General features: G+C 37.6%; 1 protein-coding gene across 2 annotated transcripts in view; it reads right to left on the bottom strand.

Annotated features, from left to right (window-relative positions):
- Positions 1-12,189: 12,189 nt before the first annotated feature.
- Positions 12,190-20,611, bottom strand: part of Shrm (shroom) — a 97,347-nt gene continuing 88,925 nt past the window's right edge. For both annotated transcript variants that reach the window (XM_015326620.2, XM_015326621.2), the window contains 5 exons: positions 19,414-20,578; positions 18,736-18,883; positions 16,287-16,554; positions 15,415-15,681; positions 12,190-15,219 (listed from right to left, as the gene is read on the bottom strand). In XM_015326620.2, coding sequence (XP_015182106.2) covers positions 14,968-15,219; positions 15,415-15,681; positions 16,287-16,554; positions 18,736-18,883; positions 19,414-20,578 — 2,100 coding nt within the window. In that variant the 3' untranslated portion in view covers positions 12,190-14,967. The remainder of the gene's footprint in view (positions 15,220-15,414; positions 15,682-16,286; positions 16,555-18,735; positions 18,884-19,413; positions 20,579-20,611) is intronic.

Raw genomic sequence — 20,611 nt, 5'->3', positions numbered from 1 at the left:
AAAGAATTGTAAGAAAAGCTTGGACAAACCGATATTCACCATTTCTCCTCGTTCCTTTTACTTTCATCTTTTTGAAAGCTTCCGAGAACTCATGAATACAACATCTTTGTAAACGAAACACCGAACTCTTCTACCACAACCAACAAGTTTTCCCCAATCTCATCCTTCCCCCTGTTTTCGTTCGTGTGCCATAGACAAAATACATAATTCAGTTTAATTACAACTCAAAAGAAGACGTTCGAAAATGTTCGTATTCGTGAGAGATGAAGCTTTTTTGCTTGCTATTCAAAATCAAACACATGAAATATCTTTTCCCTGTAATGTTTCCCTGTAATTCTCCCTATGAGTAAGGATTGCGTAGTATTAGCAATTACGAGTAATCTCGGGAACGATCGTTTAATAGAGCAGAATGCTATCGTCGGAAATCTGGGCAAAGGATGCATCGTCGTCGATGCAACCCAACGCACTGGCCCGTCCATTATCTCCTGCTTACACACCTACCCATCCTTCCTGTTCGCACGCTCGTTTCGATTCGATGACCCATTAGCATACGTATTTATTAGCATACCTAATGGCGCGAAGAGACTAATCATTAAGACTAATGTTTATTACGGTAAAGGGCTGGACCAAAGAACTGTCTAATTGGGGGAAGAGAAAAAAGGAAACGATGACGAAGGGTCGGTCCTTGGGATTATGCCAATTATCTAGAAAGCAAGATTTCAACTATAAAGTGATACAAAAGAGCTATTACGTAGAGAGCAATACAGCTAGCAGGGGTATGTGAAAGAGAGCGAGAGAGAGAGCATCGAACAGCTAATTAGTATTTTGACACGGACGAGTGGTGAAATCTCATCGACGAATCTGATATCATAGAATGGATGCGATAGAGAAGGGTTCGTTGAAGGATAGCGTGTGTGTGTGTGTGTGGGTTTGAGTGGACGGGGACGTCAACGTTAACGCGAATTCGAGCCGACGGGGCGTCGCACACGATCCTGCGTTTTGCGTTAGTCCTATGATGCGTCCTGTGCGTCGTTCTATGCGTCGTCCTATGCGTCGTCCTATGCGTCGTCCTGTGCGGTACCGTGGCTCTACCGACATTGCCGGCGGATCTATTTGCAAATTGCTTTTCCCTCGATGTTCTCCGCCTCCCTTCGTTGCACCCCTAGTTACTCTTCTTCTGCGTTACCATGAATCCCTCCCTTTCGACACTACTCTCCTTCGCTACAAACGCACAAGCGCACGCGATAAACGCAGATACGTTCGATGGATAAATGACGTGCGTTTGCCTGATTGAAATTGTGGAATCTCGCACATAACGCGGCATGAAATTGATGAGGAAGACGTACCCTCGTGAATTTATCTTTTCGCGGGCGCCAATCTCTCCCCCAAATTCTGTTTCGTCCTAAGCTTTCAGCTTGTTAAACCGTTCTCGATGCACTATGAGACACGATGCATCGCCCCGTTTCGAGATAACTCTCGTACATCTACGGATTGTTATTCAAGTCCGGAAACTTCCTGCTGTTTCTCTGATTATCGATGCATTGATAGATAACGGGTGAAACGTTTAAAACAAGCTACTCGTAATAATTCCATTTCGTAGGATCTAATTACTCGACCGATGCAGATTACGTCGTCGAGTTTTGGAGGAAATGTAATCCACGATCCGCACGAGTTACGCTTGTAACGTCCTTGTGGATGATAATTGTTTGAGAAAACGTTCACGAACAATTACGTAAGCAAATGCCAAACGATTCCTGCTTATTGGAGTTCGCAAGGTCTAAGTCTTATAATATAAAACTATAAAGTACCTTATCTTATTCAATTTGTCAAGATGATATCAGAAATATTTAAGAGCATTCTATGTAAATACACTCCCTGTCCCATAAATTTTCTCACCTTTAGCATCTTTATTTAAAATTGAAAAATTGAAATGAACATAAATTTTGTGTGTGTAGATTATATAAAATTCTTCTTTTAATTGGTTGTATAAGTTTTTTTTTTTTTTTTTTTTTTTTTTTTTACAAAGCAATTCCATTGTCATTCTTTTGCACTCTCTAAAGTAAGAGGAGGGTAGGTAGAATTTCAAAATGGAGAAACGGACGTCGTAGAAGGTCGACGGTAAAGAGTTGGCCTTTGTAACGTATGAAATTGGCTTTCAAGCGAGAAACGTATGTAATATTCCACTCGGTAAAGCGGCAAATCGTCTTTCCTTCGTGCGAACGGAAACCATCGTATGCATTGCTTCTGACAATGGAAGATTAGAAATATACTTATATCGAATCCTTTCATCTTATTTATGTTAATAAGTAAATGTCAGGTGCAATGGACATAAGGTATTGAGTTGAAATGTGATAGTTTTTTAAGATCGGTTAACCTAATTGTACGATGTAATTAGGAGAAAAGGATTATCGAAGACAATACGTTGTCTACTGTTTTGTAGGAACGGCACTAATGACCATCCTAGTTTTTTCTAAATATTACTTTTAGAATTCTTCATAAACGTAGGGAAGAATTATCTAGCATTTTCTACGGAGACGATTCAATTTGAAAAAACATCTAGCGAGTAGGAAAAAGCTCTCGCGTCGTTAACCAACGTGGCGCCCCTTAATTGCGCGACTCGACATACTTCTTACGAATTAATTGCGCAACGTGCAACGCCACGATCGCACGGCCTGTATTTACGTAACTGCAATTTCATTCATGCTTCTTGACCAGAGTGCGATAGAGAGAAAACTCTGCAGTTCCTCCCACCGTCTATGTAGTTAAGTGTCTGTGTGGCTGTGTGTGTGTGTGTGTGTGTGCGCGCGCGCGCGCGCGTTGCATGTAAGCAAGTTACGCTCGACACAAGGGTTCCCGTACAGCTGTGCTCTAAAGGCTTTTCTTGCCGGCTGGATGACTACGCCGTAGGCAGCTTGTTTTTCTCCCTCACACTCCACTATTAATCTATCGTCGGTAGAATTACGTGGACGAAAATGTGTGACCGTTCCTTTCGATAACGTAATGATCGTCTAAGGTAACTTTCAAAATTACCTGAAAATAAGGAAAATGAAGGAAAATGAAGGTAAGGAAAGTAGGTTATACTCGTAGGATAAAAAGAGTACCTACTTTAGCGTCAAATACAATTACCCTATTTCTTAGTTGCTATCTCTTTCTCTCTTGGAGGCGTTTGGAGGATAATTTTGTTTCGGGTCGAACGTCGACATTTGCCTTTCTGCCAGCCGGCTGCTAAAAGCCGATTGTGTTGCTCGCTAACGTATAAAATGCATATATCCACATATACCATGTTAGATAGAAACGAGATGATGCATACATCCACTCATGAACACATACGTGAAGCAGCATACGATATCCTTGAGTTGAGCGGGCTAGGCATGGTCGCCAAATATTTACCGGCATATTTCGAAGATCGTTAATATTGGCTCTCGCGTGCCCTCGTATTGATCTCGCACGAACGACGCTTATGTAATCTAAAGGCCGTATCACTTGGCGGGATTATCGCCTTTACCTTTCTCTCACACACTCACTCACTCAATCTCGCGTTCCGTGCGGTTTACAGAAATTGGGCCATAAAGGAATTTACCCAAAAGCACTGAATCATCCTTCGATTTTCCTGTTATTCCCTATCTTCTTCCCTATCGTCCTTTTCCTACTAACCAATCGGATGAACATGTCGAAGTAGAAAACGATTTACCGTAGTAGAAACGAATCCAAATCTCCTATAAATGGCAATGCGAGTGGACGCCAATAGGAAAAATTCAACAAACTTTTTCAACATCTTTTCCATGAGAAATGATCGTACGATCAACAAACATCTCTATTTCAACTAATCCCTTTTTCCTATTAAGAAAATGTAAGTTTAGGAAATACAAAAACAAAACAAAAAATAATCATTCAAATTCGTGGAAAATCAAGTCGAAGATGGAAAATTGCGAGTTAAAGTGTCTTCGAAGAATTCTAAGAAGGTACATGTCTGTAATACAATATGCTAATAGAGTAATTAGAAATTTTAATTGCGAAGATACCGTCGTCGTCGTCGTCGTCGTCGTCGTCGTCGTCGTCGTCGTCGTCGTCGTCGTCGTCGTCGTCGTCGTCGTCGACGTTGTCGCCGTCCTTCTTCTTGTTTCTGCCACCCCTCCGTCTGTTGCTTTCTCTGTCTCATCGCATCTCACTGAGTTAGCAAGCACGCTCGCAAACACGGCCATAATAACGATATTCAAATGTGACTTCCATACGGATTCTACTCGCGTAAATCTGTTCGTTGTACGTGTGTGAAGAGGACAATATTTATCGAGATTAACGAATTTATACAAGGTGGTCAAAATGAAGATCTAAAATTTTAAGAGCCTAGAATATTTTGTTAAATAAATGTGTTATTTTTAATTAAGAATGCAACGTTAATTACGTTGGAGAGTATTACAATGGTTAACGTTCAGTTCCTGTTGTGTTGTCAATCCTAGCATAACTGTTTTGGAAAGCCACGATAAAAAGAACAAGAAGAAAACGAGATGAAGACAATAAAGGCATGGAGGAGTAAGGGAGATGGCAAAATCCTCGGAAGAGAGGAATTTTCGTGGTAAAGGGAAGCGACACGAGGCCGGTCGGTCTCTCGGTTGCTTTATCACCGTAAAACCAACGTTTATTATTACACGCATCGGGGGGTTCGTTGAGAGAGTAAAAATAAGTGGCGGAAGATAACATTGGAGAAACAGCTAGGAACCTCCGTATTCTCTACTCCGCTATTAGACCGTTCTTCGTTGCAGTGATTCGCCTGTCAACGTTCTCAGATAAGAGTGACGCTTGAAGATTCCTTCCAGAATACAAATTCTAACGAATTTTATATAATACGAATAGTACAACAATTTTAATTGACTTAAACTGTAGGTTTTTCTTTGGACCTTTTATTGGTTCAAACGAAAAACAATTAAAAATAGCAGCTTATGATAATGTGGAATAGAGAAAAATACTTGATGTACGGGAAAAGTAATCTGAATGAAAAAGATGTAGTTGTTTTAAAACGGTCAATGCAAAGGTGGTGGAAGAGAAAAGTGAAGATTAACACGGATCTTAATGTGGATTACAAATAGTAGCATAAAAATAATGAGATAGGGGAAGGACTTGGAATGTTAAATTTGCGGAGAATCGTCCGACCAGTGGTGGTACGCTCCGCGAGGCAGTAACTAACTCGTGACATTTATTTCAACGGCACCGTACCAACTTTATCCGTCTTTTTATGGTTTTCGTTGAACGTACCTCTACCATCCCTTCCTGCTACCCTCTCAGTTATATCCATAGGAACGAGCGAGCACGCTCATTTTTCGTCGTGCATGCCACCGCATAAATATCGACGAAAGTAGTACTCACGGATTCTTTGCTAGAACGTTTACTCATGCACTCGGCTTCTTCGAGGGTGGTCACTTTTCTTCTTCTCATTTCTTTATCTCGTTTTATCGATTTTAAAACAACCACTTTGATTTGCTCGATCAGCTTTAATGGATTTTCAAACATAATATTACATACACGATTAAATGCTACATGTTTCGTCGTTAAGTTCAATCTACGATGTTTCTAATTATCTTCAACGAGATTATTCATATAATAAGAAACTTTGTGTGATTCGTAACGATCGCGTGTAAAAAAAGTTCAACGAGGACGACGATCGTACACATTCCAATGGGTAGGATGTGCGCTCGTGCGCACATTTATGCATTGACGTTCGCGGATGATACATAATCAGTGAATATTAAGTACGTTATACTGTCAGGACGGAATCTTGATTATTTCCTGCCAATTTAGCCGCGGTTAAGTACTTTGCATGTAGAGAAATGCATTTGCTAGACGAGCGGAGGCCGGGGAATGTTGACGGAGGACTGAGGGGCAAGGGGTATAGAAGGGAAGAGAAGAGAAGAGGAATACACCAGGTCACGGTGCAATTAATTACAGATAAATGAGCGTGTATTGCAGCGTGTTTCGTGAGTTGTCGCGTGCAGAGAGGAGAGCAACATTGTGCCAGTGGCACCCTCAGTGGCACCCTCAGTGGCACCCTCACCGTCCGGAGGAGCTTGTACCATCGCAATGGGAGAGATGAATCATGTGAACAACACATACGTGTTTCGTAACTTCTCAAACTGGACGAAATCATGCGAGTTTCTCGATCAAAGCTATACCGACAGTTTATTGTTTCTATCTCTCTCCTTCACGTCATTGTGATTTGTTTTATTAATTGCCATGATATAAATCATTTAGAGAGGGGTCTATGTTTAAGAAATGAAATTTACGTTGAAGAATAGGAATAGAAACAGATTACCTACTTGTACATATTTTTGTAACATTTTCAACAAATTCTCTCGTTAGAATATTATGCAAAATTTTCTTTCGCTAATAAATCGTGACATTTTAGAAACACGAAAGGGCGGAACTAAACCATGCGAACGAACGAACGAACGAACGAACGAAAGGGAAAGTTTTACGAGATATCTACGAGCGAATGAAGTTTTCATCGTTCGATGAATGCTGCATTCACGAGAGTTCCGAGTTTATAAATCTCGATTCACACAGGTACGAAGAGAGAAAGGTGTTGCGGGGTAGAGGGGCTTGACGGTGCTTTAAAAGCGCGCGCAAAAGTATTACCGGACGCTTATACCGGCAACGGGAGTTATAAATTCAAAGCGTTAAGCGGACGCTGACGCGATCGGTGCGAATAATCCATCGTTTGTGCGTTGCTAATAATAACGATTTGCTTTCTTCTTTCTATTTTTAAGTACACCTATGACGGATGATTAGATACAAGATTGTTATGTGTTTTTTTATCGATACATCCAAAAAGACAAAAAAAAAGAACAAACGCTAGAGAAAATTAGTATTAATTTATGAACACATTAAACGACGAGCCTAGTTGATTTACTCATTTTATTTTTAATATTGAAATATAGATTTTCAAATCTTGAATCGTATTAAACAGTTTTTATTACTAAAGATACTTGCAAACGTAGTATATTTTTTTTATTACAGGCTGTTTAATCACCCACTTTTTCTCTCTTCTTTAAATTTCTTTAGCGAATGTCAGCGCTTTAACGATTTGCGGTTCGTTATACCTCTGTAAAATGAAGCGTAATAATAATATAAAAGTGCTTCGTACGGATTCCTAAGGTGAGTTGTCGAGCAAGCAAGTATACCAACTGGTGAAACCAACTGATCAAAGAGAGACAGAGTGAGAAATAGAAGAGGAAGAAGGGTACATGGAGGGTGGGAGGGTCGGCAGAAAATAAAAGAAAGAAAAAGAGGAAGAGTGAGAGAGAGTGAAAAAGTGAAAGAGCCCAAGAGCGCATAGACGATAATTGCTTTGATTCATGCAACTATGCGGTCGTTTCCGATGCGTTCGTTCGTTCGTTCGTTCGTTCGTTCGTTCGTTGGTTTGTTCGTTCGTTCGTTCGTTCGTTCGTTCGTTCGTTGGTTTGTTCGTTCCTGTTTAACGTGTATACGACTCGTTCGTATGGCTCGCAAATAACTGCTAACGTCCTGCAATTCGTTCGTGTACCGACGCGGACGTAATATTAACTGCATTTTCTTCCGCTTTACAATAAGCACACTATGCCGCTCAACACAACCTCTTTCGCAATAGTGTTTGTCTCTTTCTCTCTTGTTCTCTTTTCACATGTATTTCTTCTATTGTATGTATGTAATCTGATTTTTAAATGACTAGTTAGTATTTGTCGGATCAGGATTTTTCAATATTTTTCGTTTGTATCTTAGAAATGAATCGTCGATAATAATACAAATTATTGCAAATATAAGTGGTCAGTATTATACTAATAAAAACAAGAAGAGATTTACCATAAATATTTGTTTGTAGATAAATAATAAATCAATTAGTAATTTATAGATTTTCTATCATTCCTTCTTATGAATTATCAATTTCAAATATCCATTATTTTTGTATTCAGTAGACGAGAATTCTGAGCAAGCGTTCGTGTAATACTATAGAAAATTGTCATCCAGATTGATTTACGATCGATACCATTCGTCCTACGATGCTTAATCATCATCCTTCAACGAAATTCGTTCGCGAGTTGAATTATCGTTCTATCAGATTACTCGAATGTTCAACGATACCTTCGATGAATGGTCGTCGTTCAGGTTTTAGTAAATGTACATCTTCTTTTAAGTAGCAAAACGGGGAGGGAAGAAAGATTCAATGAGATACATTGAATTTTCGAAACTTATTAGCAATGATTCAATATTGCATAAAATTTTTTAATCATATAACTAATTGCGAGATATTTTTCGATCTACAATATTCGGCATAATATACCTATATCGAAAATAAAATAAATAAATATAGACGAAAATACCAGAAGGAATGTAATCTCCTAGTAAAAGCCGGAATCTTATTGGAAATTGAGTCGATAATCGATGCTCCATTAAAGGCGGCAGATCGTACGCTAGGAATATGTGTTCCCTCGCTCGTTCCTACATCCGGTGCATAAATTAATAGATCGATATGTTTCCTCATCTACTATATATTCAATTATTCTAATTGAATTGATTTGAATGACACGCGGAAAACGATATTTAGTATATTTGCTAAGACTTACACAAAATGTGATCTACCAACAAATAAAAAGCAGAAAGCAGGATAGATATAAATCATGTATCTTTTAGCAAAATGAAACTTGATGGTTAATAATTTAGTCGCATAGCATGCAGAACATAATAATGTCAGTTCGCTAGCGAGGAATTAATTTTACGAGTAGTATCGCATGCAGGTAGAGATGCACAGCCACACCTGTAAGCGACAGCCATTGTATTTTCAATTCGCTAGACTAACGAATCTGACCGTCCCAGCCTTGTGCGTCCTGCGGAACACCCGCGTGAAATTCTATCCGACAAAATGGGATTTTATACTGATAATTTATTCGACGATCGTGTTCCCTATCAAAGCACAATCGTCCCATCTCTCTCCCTCTCTCTCTCTCTCTCTCTCTCTCTTGATTCTAGTATCCTTTATATTCGGCGTATAACGCGTTTATCGATTTTCTTCCAGTTTCTCATCCGATTGAATAGAATTTTGGTAGGTTCGTCACTTTAAACGTAAGTCACTCTAAACGATATTCGAAGGAACGTAGTTATGCGTTCCGAGCTGTACCCATCGGTTGGTATGTACGCAAAAGATAGCGTGCATAGCGGGAAGGTAAGAGAGAGAGAGGGAGGATAGGGACTCTTGGAATGGAATGCGATATTCATCGATCGACCGCCATGTGTGAAATAACTCAAATGACACACGCGACTAGCTGCGCATATACGAGATCGGGTATACGACGTTGACGTTCTCGTTTGCTGTCATTCGTCAGAAAAATCTTTCTTTCTTTAACTCTGAATATTCCCTACAAAAATGATAGGAAAATGCGAAAAAGAAGTATAAGAAAATAAAAATCCTTATGGAAAAGGACAGATATAGTAGGAACGTTTCCACGCAGTTGCAACTCGAGCGTAGATTTGTATTCGTAGACACCGATCATGTCATTGACGAATACGTCGTTTTCATGAATACCATATGAGGCCTGGCATCGTATATATGTCTCAGAAATAGCGGGATATTCTATCCAGTGACACGATCGAGAAGTCTAACATCGTTTTCTCTTTTCTGTCTAAGTTAGCCTTTAAAATGGATATATAAGAAACGTCACTTTTTGACTTTCCAATCGTCCTATTCTAGAATATGATGATACACTTTTATAAGATAGTCCATGCATATTTATGTTACACTTGCAACAATACTATTTCTTTTCCTAATGAAATTATCATAGTTAACAAATATTAACAATTAATTTTTATACATCAAATTAAGTGTGATTTATCCACAAATTTAGAATATAGTAAAAAAGTATCCTAAAATACAAAAATAATTAACAACTAATTATTAAGATTTTGGTTTAGAAAATAAAAGAAAGAAAGAAAGAGAAAAAGACAAGTACAGAAAAACATTGAAATAGCCAATTATTTTGTACACAAGTGGATTGAAATAAAAGTGCAACAAGTAACCATCTGCCGATGCTGTTTTCAAAACAATATAGCACATCTTTTTGACTAACTAGCAATGCTAACAATCAAACACCTGTTTGAAAAAAGAAAAGAACGTCTATTTACCAGCGATCATCTGTCAGAAGAGCACCTGAACAAGCCGAACCAACCCAAGCCAACTATCTTGCTAAAAAAATATCGAAAAATTGAACGAATTAAGTAAGCATACATAGCTTTCCCTGAAAAATAACTCAACTCACATATGACACGTAATCATGGATCTACGATTACGATAAAGATCCACGTTAAACCGCTGAATCTTATGGAACCGTATTAGAGAGATGACCGAAACAAAACGTTAAAAGGATCTTAACAGGACTAAGTGAGAAAGCTAAAAGCGTTCCCAATTCACGTTGAGTTTGGGTGTGAATTTTTCAGATCTCGTAAGATCTGGTGACACGACGTACAACGTTCATTCTTAATGACGAGAGACATTGAGATAGAGATAGATAAATGAAGAGAGAGAGAGAGAGAGAGAGAGAGAGAGAGAAATTGGAAAGATTCAGGGAAGCAGTTGCTGAAACAGAGCCAGATTGGATGGGGGAAAACAGGATCCTAGGCGACTGGTTTTCGGTCGTCTGCCAGAGCTTTTCGAATTCGTTTGTCTTTCTCTCTCTATCTACATCGCACCTTTCCCTTTTCTCCACTCTCTCCCACTCGCTCTCTCCCTCTCTCTCTCTCTCTCTCTTTCTATCCACCTATCTATCTATCTATCTATCTGCCTCTTTCTCTGTATTTTGCATACTCCAAAGCATGTACAACCCCCCGTTTCATCCCTTTCGTCGCTTCTGTCCGCCTCCTCGCGAAACAATAAATTTTCTGGCTTTAAATCCATGCTGTAGCACGACCACGACTACGACCACAACTACGACCACGACTACGACCACGACTACGACCACGACTACGACCACGACCGCCAAGAGCTTTCACAGTACATCGAGTACATATACCTAGTAAGGCTCGCGGCATACCTACGTTCGTACTAGACTTTCTACGTTCCTATTTACTAAGCTCTGACGACATATTTATGAAAGCTGATTACTCAATTTTTCAGATTTACGTTAACGTCATTTAGAATTGGTGGTCTATTTTATGAACATATAGAATTGCATTAAAATTATAGGTGTTCAGTTTGGTGATGTACGTTGTCAGTAGGAACAACGCATTCCTGAAATCCTCGTAGTTGCTTTGATCGGTACAATCGGTATTCTACCCTTTCCCTGAATTTATAGTCAAGATAGCACGTCTTCTACGGGCGACAATAGCCGAAGTATGTCTTTACTGTTATTGGTGAACCATTTAGGGGCGGATCTTACGTGAACGTACGTGTACATGGTCCCGTGTCGTTGACACTGAACACGTTCTCGAATTAACTTGGTTAAAGCTCGACCAGATCGATCGAGGCTACCTTCTAGGTCCTACATGTGGTTCCTTCGATCGAAGGAATATAAACCGTTTCTGGAAGAAAAATAATTTTAATTAATTTTACAGGTGATCATCGTTGGATTTAACAAGAAACATTTGAGATTTTTTTCTATTTGAATTCCTTAAATGACTACCTTATATGTATAAATGAGACAAATATAATTTCAAATATTTGTGGAAATGTATCAAAGATTTTCAATATGTTTGTTTATAAAATGTTTAGTCGGTGATATTGATAATAATATTAGAGACTTTATTCTTTCAGAGCGAGTATCCGACACGAGTGTCTAGACACCTACCAAGTGACTTACGATCACAATGAAAAATACTCTTTCACATGAAAGATGACCTACGATAGATAAGTATATGCACTATTATCTTATATATCAATAGATTCCTTATCGATAGAGATTGCTTGTTTATAATATTGTAGGAAAATTGTTCGCATACGATATAGTAGAATACTGTATTAATATGATAGGCTATGGTATAGTAGGAAACTTGTAGAAAATTGTCTTATCAGCAGTAAATTAATCGTAGAATGAACAAATAACTTTATCAAATTTTAAATTAAATTCGAAATTATGAACTCTCTAACTAACTAACTCTAGTCAGTTTTGTAATAATACAAATCTAATGAAGCTTTTAGTATATGATAAAAAATAGATGAATTAAATGAGCAAATAATAATTTTCAACGTGTTATTTATTTCACACACACAAGCGAATTTGAGAAAAGTAATTATCGTAATATCGTAATGATTCATTCCATAATACATTCGTATGCGATAATATTGTCAACTTAACGACGTCCTAACGTAGTCGCTTGTAGTTAAGTGACGCAAGTATATTGTATACGTATAAACTGAATATGAATATTCGCATCACGCAGAAGAATAATGTTTAATAATATTTACAGAGCGAAAATGTAAAATTAATATTAAAGATCTTAAAGACGATATAAATCTAGGAATTAATTAATGGAACGTTTCTTCTCGTAAAAAATAGATTTCCAGAGCACCATGTTGTCGGATTATTTGTTATGTACAATTCTTATAACTGCGCCGCACCATAGGGCGCTCATATGAATAAAGAAGAATAAGATTTTCTTATCTTACTGCAACTTACGCCGTCTTAGTCGTCGTCGTCGTAGTCGTCGTCGTAGTCGTCGTCGTCGTAGTCGTCGTCGTCGTCGTCGTCGTCATCATCATCTATATTTTTCATCTTTTACTACTATAAATCGACGATTCGACCTATTAATTATCATTATTTTCATTCATTTTATTTTATTTTACTTTTTATTATCTTCTGGTTAATGGCGAGATACTGCAGAATATTCTAATTAACATGAAATTGACATTAAAAAGAAATTTATCATCGAGAAACAAACAAGGAACAGAAACTGACTATTATGTCGGAAAATTGTATGTCCTTTGCTCGGTCTTTGACAATAACAAAATAATCGCATTTCCGTATCGCTTGGTAAAGATTTCAATAAATGTAGCAGATATAAAGAACAAAGATAGGATTCCATCACGAGATCTTTGAATCTACGGTAAATGTTTCATTACCGAGCTCAAAAAACCGGAGGTATTCCTTGCTTGGATAATTTGATTTTTCCCAACAGAGCTTTCCTCCCCGTTTTCGGATAAACTTGAAGGATGACCAAACGATTTCGATAACGGAGAAGATTAATGGACCGTCATTTGAGATCTAATCAAACGGAAATGTCTAACAACGAATTAGGCATACAATTTTTCTCGATAACCGTTTCACCATGGAGGCTCGAAATCTATTCGCGTATTTGCATTAACGCATTATTATTACCATATGTATTTTTTCTTTTTTCTTTTCGAGAGTCCTTGGTCCTCGGTACTATAGAATAAGTAAAATCACAAGCGTCATAGGGATCCGCGTGGAACCCCGTGGTTAAAATGAAATGTAAAAAATAGTAGTACTTTTTATATAGGCATCTATCTGTATGTGTGTGTGTGTGTGTGTGTGTGTGTATGTGTGTATTCATAAACACGTGTAAGTGTATCATGTGTATGCACTTATTTACTAAACATTTATATAATATATATGTACATTTACAACATCGCATAATCGCTGAAAGATGCAACATCGATACATTGAAAACGATTTTTTTTAGCGACGTTACGCTCCTTACTCTTATATCACATATCGTATATAAGAAGGCAGCACGGGTATAGCATATTCATTTATTTATTTGTTTTCATTTTCATCGATTTTTTTGTTTCATTCAAAATGTCTCGCTTCTTCGTTAAAAACCTACGCGAAAATGTAAATGCTCACACCAACCAACCAGGCAGTCGCCACCAACAACAAGTCTACATTTTGATTCTTTATTTTCGGCTTTTATTTCCGAGGAGTTTTCCAATTCTATTTTACACAAAAATCATAGATCGCGATGTGGCGTGGCATTTTATTCCATCTTCCAGAAGGCACATCTTTTGCTCCTATAATAATCCAATACTTATTTCAATTTATACGTACAAGAATTTTCATTTCTTTTTTTAATAATTTATAAATACAATACAAATACTTTTGTTTTCTTACAGTTGATTATTCACAAACTTGTGAATAATAAGGTATTCCTGCAAATGAAGCATTGTCCTCAATCTTTTCATACAATTTTGTTCTATTTTATTTTTCTTTAGAAATAACAACGTAATGCACTTCGTCAATGATCGAAATCATTTGGAAGCTTGCAGTAATTATTTACAAATGTTATTAAAAAATGTTTATCATTTTTGCTTCACTTGCTTCTTATCTTTTTCTTTTCTCGTATCACTTTCGTGCGATTACTCTCTGTCGCTTTCTCCTCGAGACGAGATCGAAAGAAGAAGCTTCCCGTATAATAGTTGTTGTTTTTTGCTTTTCTTGTTTTTTATCTCCTCATGTTACCCTCTAATAAACTTATAGTTTAATAAAGTTAAAGAAAAAGATTATTTCTAGTGCGGATTATCGGGGTCACACGGGGAGAAGTTCGACGTGTAATCTTAAAAAGGACTAGGCGGCACTTGAGCATAGGTACTTGGCTCTCGAGGATCATTCTTTTTGTCTAAATCTAAATTTGCATCTAGTGTTTCAAATGGTACGAACTTTCATCGTTATCTAAGATTATTTTTAATTACAAATTTCGAAACAAATGTCGAATAATTTTCCAAGTACGATCGATACAATAGACATAATAAATATTTTGTTATAAATAAGATGAATGTTGGTTGGCTTATTCACATTTTGTTGCTTTTTAAATTCAGATTCAGACATCGATTATTTAGCATCGTAAAGACGATGAATGAGAAACAGTCTCTTTTATTTAACATTATCAAGAAATATCCGAGCATTATCGTATGAGGATTTTGTTAAAAATACGACCGTTACTTAACACATATTATTTCAAATCCCCAACATGTTCTCTATGAAAGCTCATCGTCATTGTTTAATCAATAGCTTCCTTCAATGCAGCCAATTGTTCTTCACCGAGCTTTACTTTGTCTTGAATCTCTCGAGTATCCATTATCAGCTTCGCTTTCATATTGATGAAATGTTGATAATCGATGAATTCTTCGTCGTTTAGATATTTCGCTAGAATTGCCGAAACGTTGATGCTACGCCTATCAATGTTGCTTTTCAGTACCTTTGCTTCTTCCAATTGGTCTATCAGCTTGTCTCGTTTGCCTTCCAGTATTTTCTATAATCGAAAAATAATATTTGAATATTAAGTAATATATGAAATAGTTATATATGAAAAGTAAAAATATGGTATTTTGTAGAATGTAACTAAACATAAAAATAGAGTAAGTAAACTTTGCTAACAGTATATCAAATGAAAGAAAATGAAGAAAGACAAATGTAGTCCCATTTGATAGATAGGGGAAATACTCACTCTCTCCGCGTGATCGGCCGGCATACCATAAAGGGCGTTTTCAGCACGAGCCAATCTTCCACTAAGACTAAGAAGAAGGCTAGTAATCTTGCCAACTTCCTCTACGTGAAGTCGATATTTGGAAGCTTCAGCTGGTCGAGCTTCTGCGGAAATACGCATAGCCACTCTTGCACCAAGAGCATCGTTAATTTCGCCTTCTTCTTTAACAGCTTCTTGTTCAGCCCTTAAGACCACTAGTTTCTTATCCAATCGCATCATGAGTTCTTCCTGAAAAGCGAACGAATCATCCCACCCCCACCCAATGATTTCTTCGTTAGTTCAGTGAAACGAGGAGAATTTTGAGAAAGCGGCCCGAGTCTCCTCCGCTTTTGCGGAAGAAGAATCGATCTTGGATCGAGATAAATCTAATGAGCTGAACGTGGGCGACCCATAAACTTTCCCCTATTGTCGTTGCTACCGTCTCTGTACTTATATTCGTAACGTTTAAAACGAGAAATTGTCGAGTCTCTTCTACATACATATATCCTTATATATACACTTTACAACAAAATTATATATATATATATATATAATTGCTTATTTTGACTTATAAAATCAAAGTTTGAAAGCTTGCAATGTATATTTAAACATTAGACTTGAAAAATGAAGTTTACAAAAAAAAATGTCTTATGTTTTTAATAATCTTTTAAATGATTCCAAACTTCCTATTGAAGAATTAAAGCATTTCAATACTTTTGTTTGATACTGTATATGTAGGATAGAAATACGGATGAAAGTTATAGTGATTCACTTCTGTCTCGTTAAGCAAAGTTTCACGGACAGTTAGAAGAGGAATGAACGTTTTATTTTTCAAATAAAAATCTTTTAATTACCTTCTTCTTTTTGAGATCCGAATTATCTGCTGTAACGACTGCCGTTGTCGTCGTTGTCGTCGTCGTCGTCGTCGTCGTCGTTGTCGTTGTCGTCGTAGTTGTCGTATCTTCCAATCTTGTTGAATCCTCGACACTTATTTCTCGAGAATATCTCGTAAGAAACCTCGCTTTACCTTCGGACGTGGTGAAATATGCCGAAGTGGATGAAAGTGGACTGCTTGGATCAGATGAAGATGGGGTGACAGGAACAGAAGGTATACTTTCGTGTCTGAAATATATAAAAATCATAAATTCAGTTTTATCAATTGTGTCAGGGTTGCGTCTTCAAAATCAATATTTATTTTTCATTATCAGAATTGTCGATTATTTGGAGACTAGTTTTAAAAGTATAAAAATCCTATGGTGAGTAATCGATATGAAGAATAACCAATCGCGATTATGTACACGAAGAAGACGCATGAATCAGCGATCGACGAAGTTAATCTTTACTGTTAGATAAAGAAGAGAAAAAAGATTTACGAGCTTTGATGAAATCATCGAGAGACGTACAAGGAGCGCGAGTATCCTTTGAAGTCAAATGTATATACGTATATTTTTCTTTATACTAACAATAATCTATGAATTCATGCGGAAGCAAAATAATGACGTTATTTTTTTTAGCTTATTTCAAGAAAAAATATGAACCAAAAAAAAATTGAAGTAAAATCCAAGTTCTATTCTAAACGCATCTGTTATCGATTACACGCGCATGTTGTTTGCTTTTCATTCGCATAAATCTATAAAAGAGGAGAAAGTGTTAGAAGAAAAAAACGCGTTTGTATCTTGTTAACGGTAAGAACGAGTGCTTTTTTCATCGATGACAAATTGCAGTAGATGCCACATCGATAGAGTAGTGCTAGATTACGTCTCCTTCCTACGTTTCGTGATAGGTATAAACTAATGACAAGCGGAAGAGAATTCCTACGTATCAGAGTTAGTACAAACACTGAAATATTTTATTATCGCTTATAAATCTTTATTAATTGCACTAATTTAGCGTTTTAACATTCGGAAATATTGCTACTTATTATATAGTTAAATAGTTAAATCTCATAATCTTATCAAATTGTTATTCTTAATAAAATAATTCTGATAATAAGGAAAAAAAGAAAAACTAAAAAAAAAAAAAAAAAAAAAAAAAAAAACAGTATTAAAAGGTTTACACAATTTGATACGTAATAAATTTAATAAGTATTGTACAGTGCAAACATGTGCAAAACAAAAGTATAGTAATTAATCGTGAATAACATGTTAAAGTTAATTTTCAAGTTATTATAGAAGTATAGAGAAGTGGTACTTCTCCGATCGTTTCCTCTCCATTTTTCCGTACGGTTATCGAACTTGGCACGGATACGATAAGCACTACGATGGGCCGCAACGATGCTACCAACTATTCATTCAAGACTGGCAAATAATATGATATCTAGACAACAACCACCGAGTAGTCGTTGCCTGACAATATCATTTATGGTCGCTTACGCAACTATCTTGTGCTCGTAGTACTTTCTCCTTAAGCATGCTAGTGGAAGTAGTATTGTCCTCGAACTATCGAGAGAGACAGAGAAATAAGGACAGAAAAGAGATAGAAAATATCAAATCTTTTGATGCATTTCGTGCTCAATTGGGTATGAGTAAATATACGTGTCAATATCGTCAAATGATATTTCGTTAGTTAATCAAGTTGTGTTATAACATTACCTTGGTGCTACAATAATTATAGTTTTAAGTATTTTCAATTTAGTGCAGTTCCCCCCATTTGAGAGTCGGAAGTTATCATAACCAATATTTAAATTGCAATGAAAAGTGTTGACTTAACTATCCAATCAAAAGAACGAAAATTCAAGTTTATGGGGAGAAGGTTGGAAAGAAAATAGAAAGGATAGAATTCTCATGGAAATGAAGAGAAATCGTATCTAAAATCGTATCTGAAATCGCATCTGAAATCGCATCTGAAATCGATGTTAGCGATCGATCATGGAGTGTACCGTAAAAAGACAATTAAATTCCGAGCATTAATATATCTCCATTAATGATACATGGGTGGAATCCTGGTGTGTATACGCCTACGTAAACGTCACTCGTCGGTATAATAAAGAATAATTATGTGAACGCTCGCTTGGCACACGCAGGAGGAGACAGCAGGAGGAGACAGCAGGAGGAGACAGCACGCGATATTCAGACGAGCACGTGCCGAGATCATCTTCCTTTTACTTCATTTTATTTTTATTTCATAGCTTTAGCTTTCTCACAGCGGGATATCGTGAACGGAGAAAATTTCCATCATTGGCAACGATCCAAAACACAACGAAGAAGAACAAATCGTCCACAGAATTTATATCCTGATCACCGAATAGTTCAAATATGTTGAAAATTTGTCAAAATAATCATGAAATGAACTTAAATAACTTACTTTTTCTCATCGTCATCTTGATTGACGACAAAGGAGGCCATCGACTCCTCGAGAGAGAGTCTCTGCCTTGGTCTTGATTGGAAGGTCGCTTCCACCCTAAAGAGACCGGAAACGTAGTCGGTGGGTTTCTTGTGCTCCGGTACTGGAACTGATAAGGATAGAAAAAAAATGTTGAGTCGAGCGCAAAGGCAGTTCGTCAAAGAGGGAAAGAAATAAGAAGGTCTTTGTTCGCGCGCTTGCTCCCTTTGTTCGTTCGGTGTTTCACGCTTCAGGAGTTTCCGCGCGTACCACCGTATAGAAGCCGTAATATCTCAGGGACTGTTGCATCTATTACTATCACGAATTAGAAAGAGTTAGAGAAAGAGCAATGGCGTGTAATTGAATAACGCGACCGGGGTCGTTGATTCGTTTAACGCTTATTAAAATATAGGGTCGTCGCTCTGGTGCTATATACTAATACTACACGTCATTCCCTCTTTTAATTCTATTTCTTTTCGCGTAGTACACGTGTATGAGGATTGATCAATTAGGTCAACTTATATAGAAAATTCTGTACAATATAATACAAGAAGTTAACTATAAATCTTGGCGATAAATGTTAAACTATACGCCTAAGTGGATTATATATCCAACGAGCTTAATTTCACAAGAATAATAATATCTGGGAATAATGTTTACCTAGAATAGGGACCAATTTGTCATTTGGACTGAGATGACTGGCAAGATCTCTGCTGAGTTCTTCGCACTCAATCTCCTCCGGTAATTTTTTTCTTGGTTCCGGTGTAAGAGGTTCCTCCTGTTTGACAACATTTTGTTCTGCGGTTTGTTCCATGAGATCGGTCTGTGATGCCGCGTCACTGGTAGCCGCATTAACTCTGAGTACAACTTCGGTACGTTGTACCAAAGTCAAGCCTTCAATGCCGGGTTGAGGTGAGACGCAAGGTGAAGTAGTCGTTGAAAATGATTTTTTATCCTGTTCATCAACAGGTGAATTCCTCGGCGAGGAAGATGCCGAAGATTTGGATACACTTGAGATCGAAGAAGAAGACGACGCCGACGCCGACGACGACGACGATGACGAGGAGGATGATGATGTCGTTGATGATGAAGATGACGAGGATGATGATGATGATGAAGAATTTGAAGAGAATCTACTTCCCGTCGATCTTGACTTCAAACTACTGGACGATCTCTCTGTTCTTTCTGTTTTAGAATTGTCCGATTCTTTCGTTTGGCACGAACGCTGATTCGATTGTTGACCAGCAGAGTTGGATCCATTCCAAGAAACTATACTGTCCGTTTGAGTTGGGCTCGAAACTTTCCTTTGATCATTGGTGATTTCATCTCTCGTTGGAGAATTTGGTGTACTCTTAGTTGGTGTTTGATAGGTCATGATTCGAGGAGACGACGATGTGGTATCGTTTGATCTACAGGAAGAGGAGGAGGAGCTCGAGCAGCTTCCGGATCTTCGTGGGACTGCTCCTCTGAAGCTTTCTCTTTCTGGTGATCTTGGTGGTGAACTGCTCGGTGGTGGCGGTTTGTCATGATGAGACATCGATTCTACTGCCTTCTGGGCTAAGACATTTTCCTGTCCTCTCGACCAGCAATTACCGGTCATGCTTGTAATCGTAGTTGTCGTCGAAGAGGTTGTTGTGCTTACCGTGTACGAACACACCGTACCGGTTGACGTACTTCCTCCACTTGATGATCGTTTCTCATTCCTACGGTTCAGTAGCTCAATATTTTGCGAGGTCATCTCGATCGTTGCACTTCTTTCGCGGAAGAGATCTTCACCGACACCTGCTTGACTACTACCATCATTGTCCGCATTACAGAGCTGTTTCTAAATAAACAAAATACATGCACATAATGCTTA

Source organism: Polistes dominula, unplaced genomic scaffold (assembly GCF_049000335.1).
Source record: "Polistes dominula isolate Pdom_NZ unplaced genomic scaffold, Pdom_raw_medaka contig_49, whole genome shotgun sequence".
NCBI classification, from domain to species: Eukaryota; Metazoa; Arthropoda; class Insecta; order Hymenoptera; family Vespidae; genus Polistes; species Polistes dominula.
The sequence above is the reverse complement of the archived record's forward strand: the minus strand, read 5'-3'. Positions and strand labels throughout refer to the sequence as shown.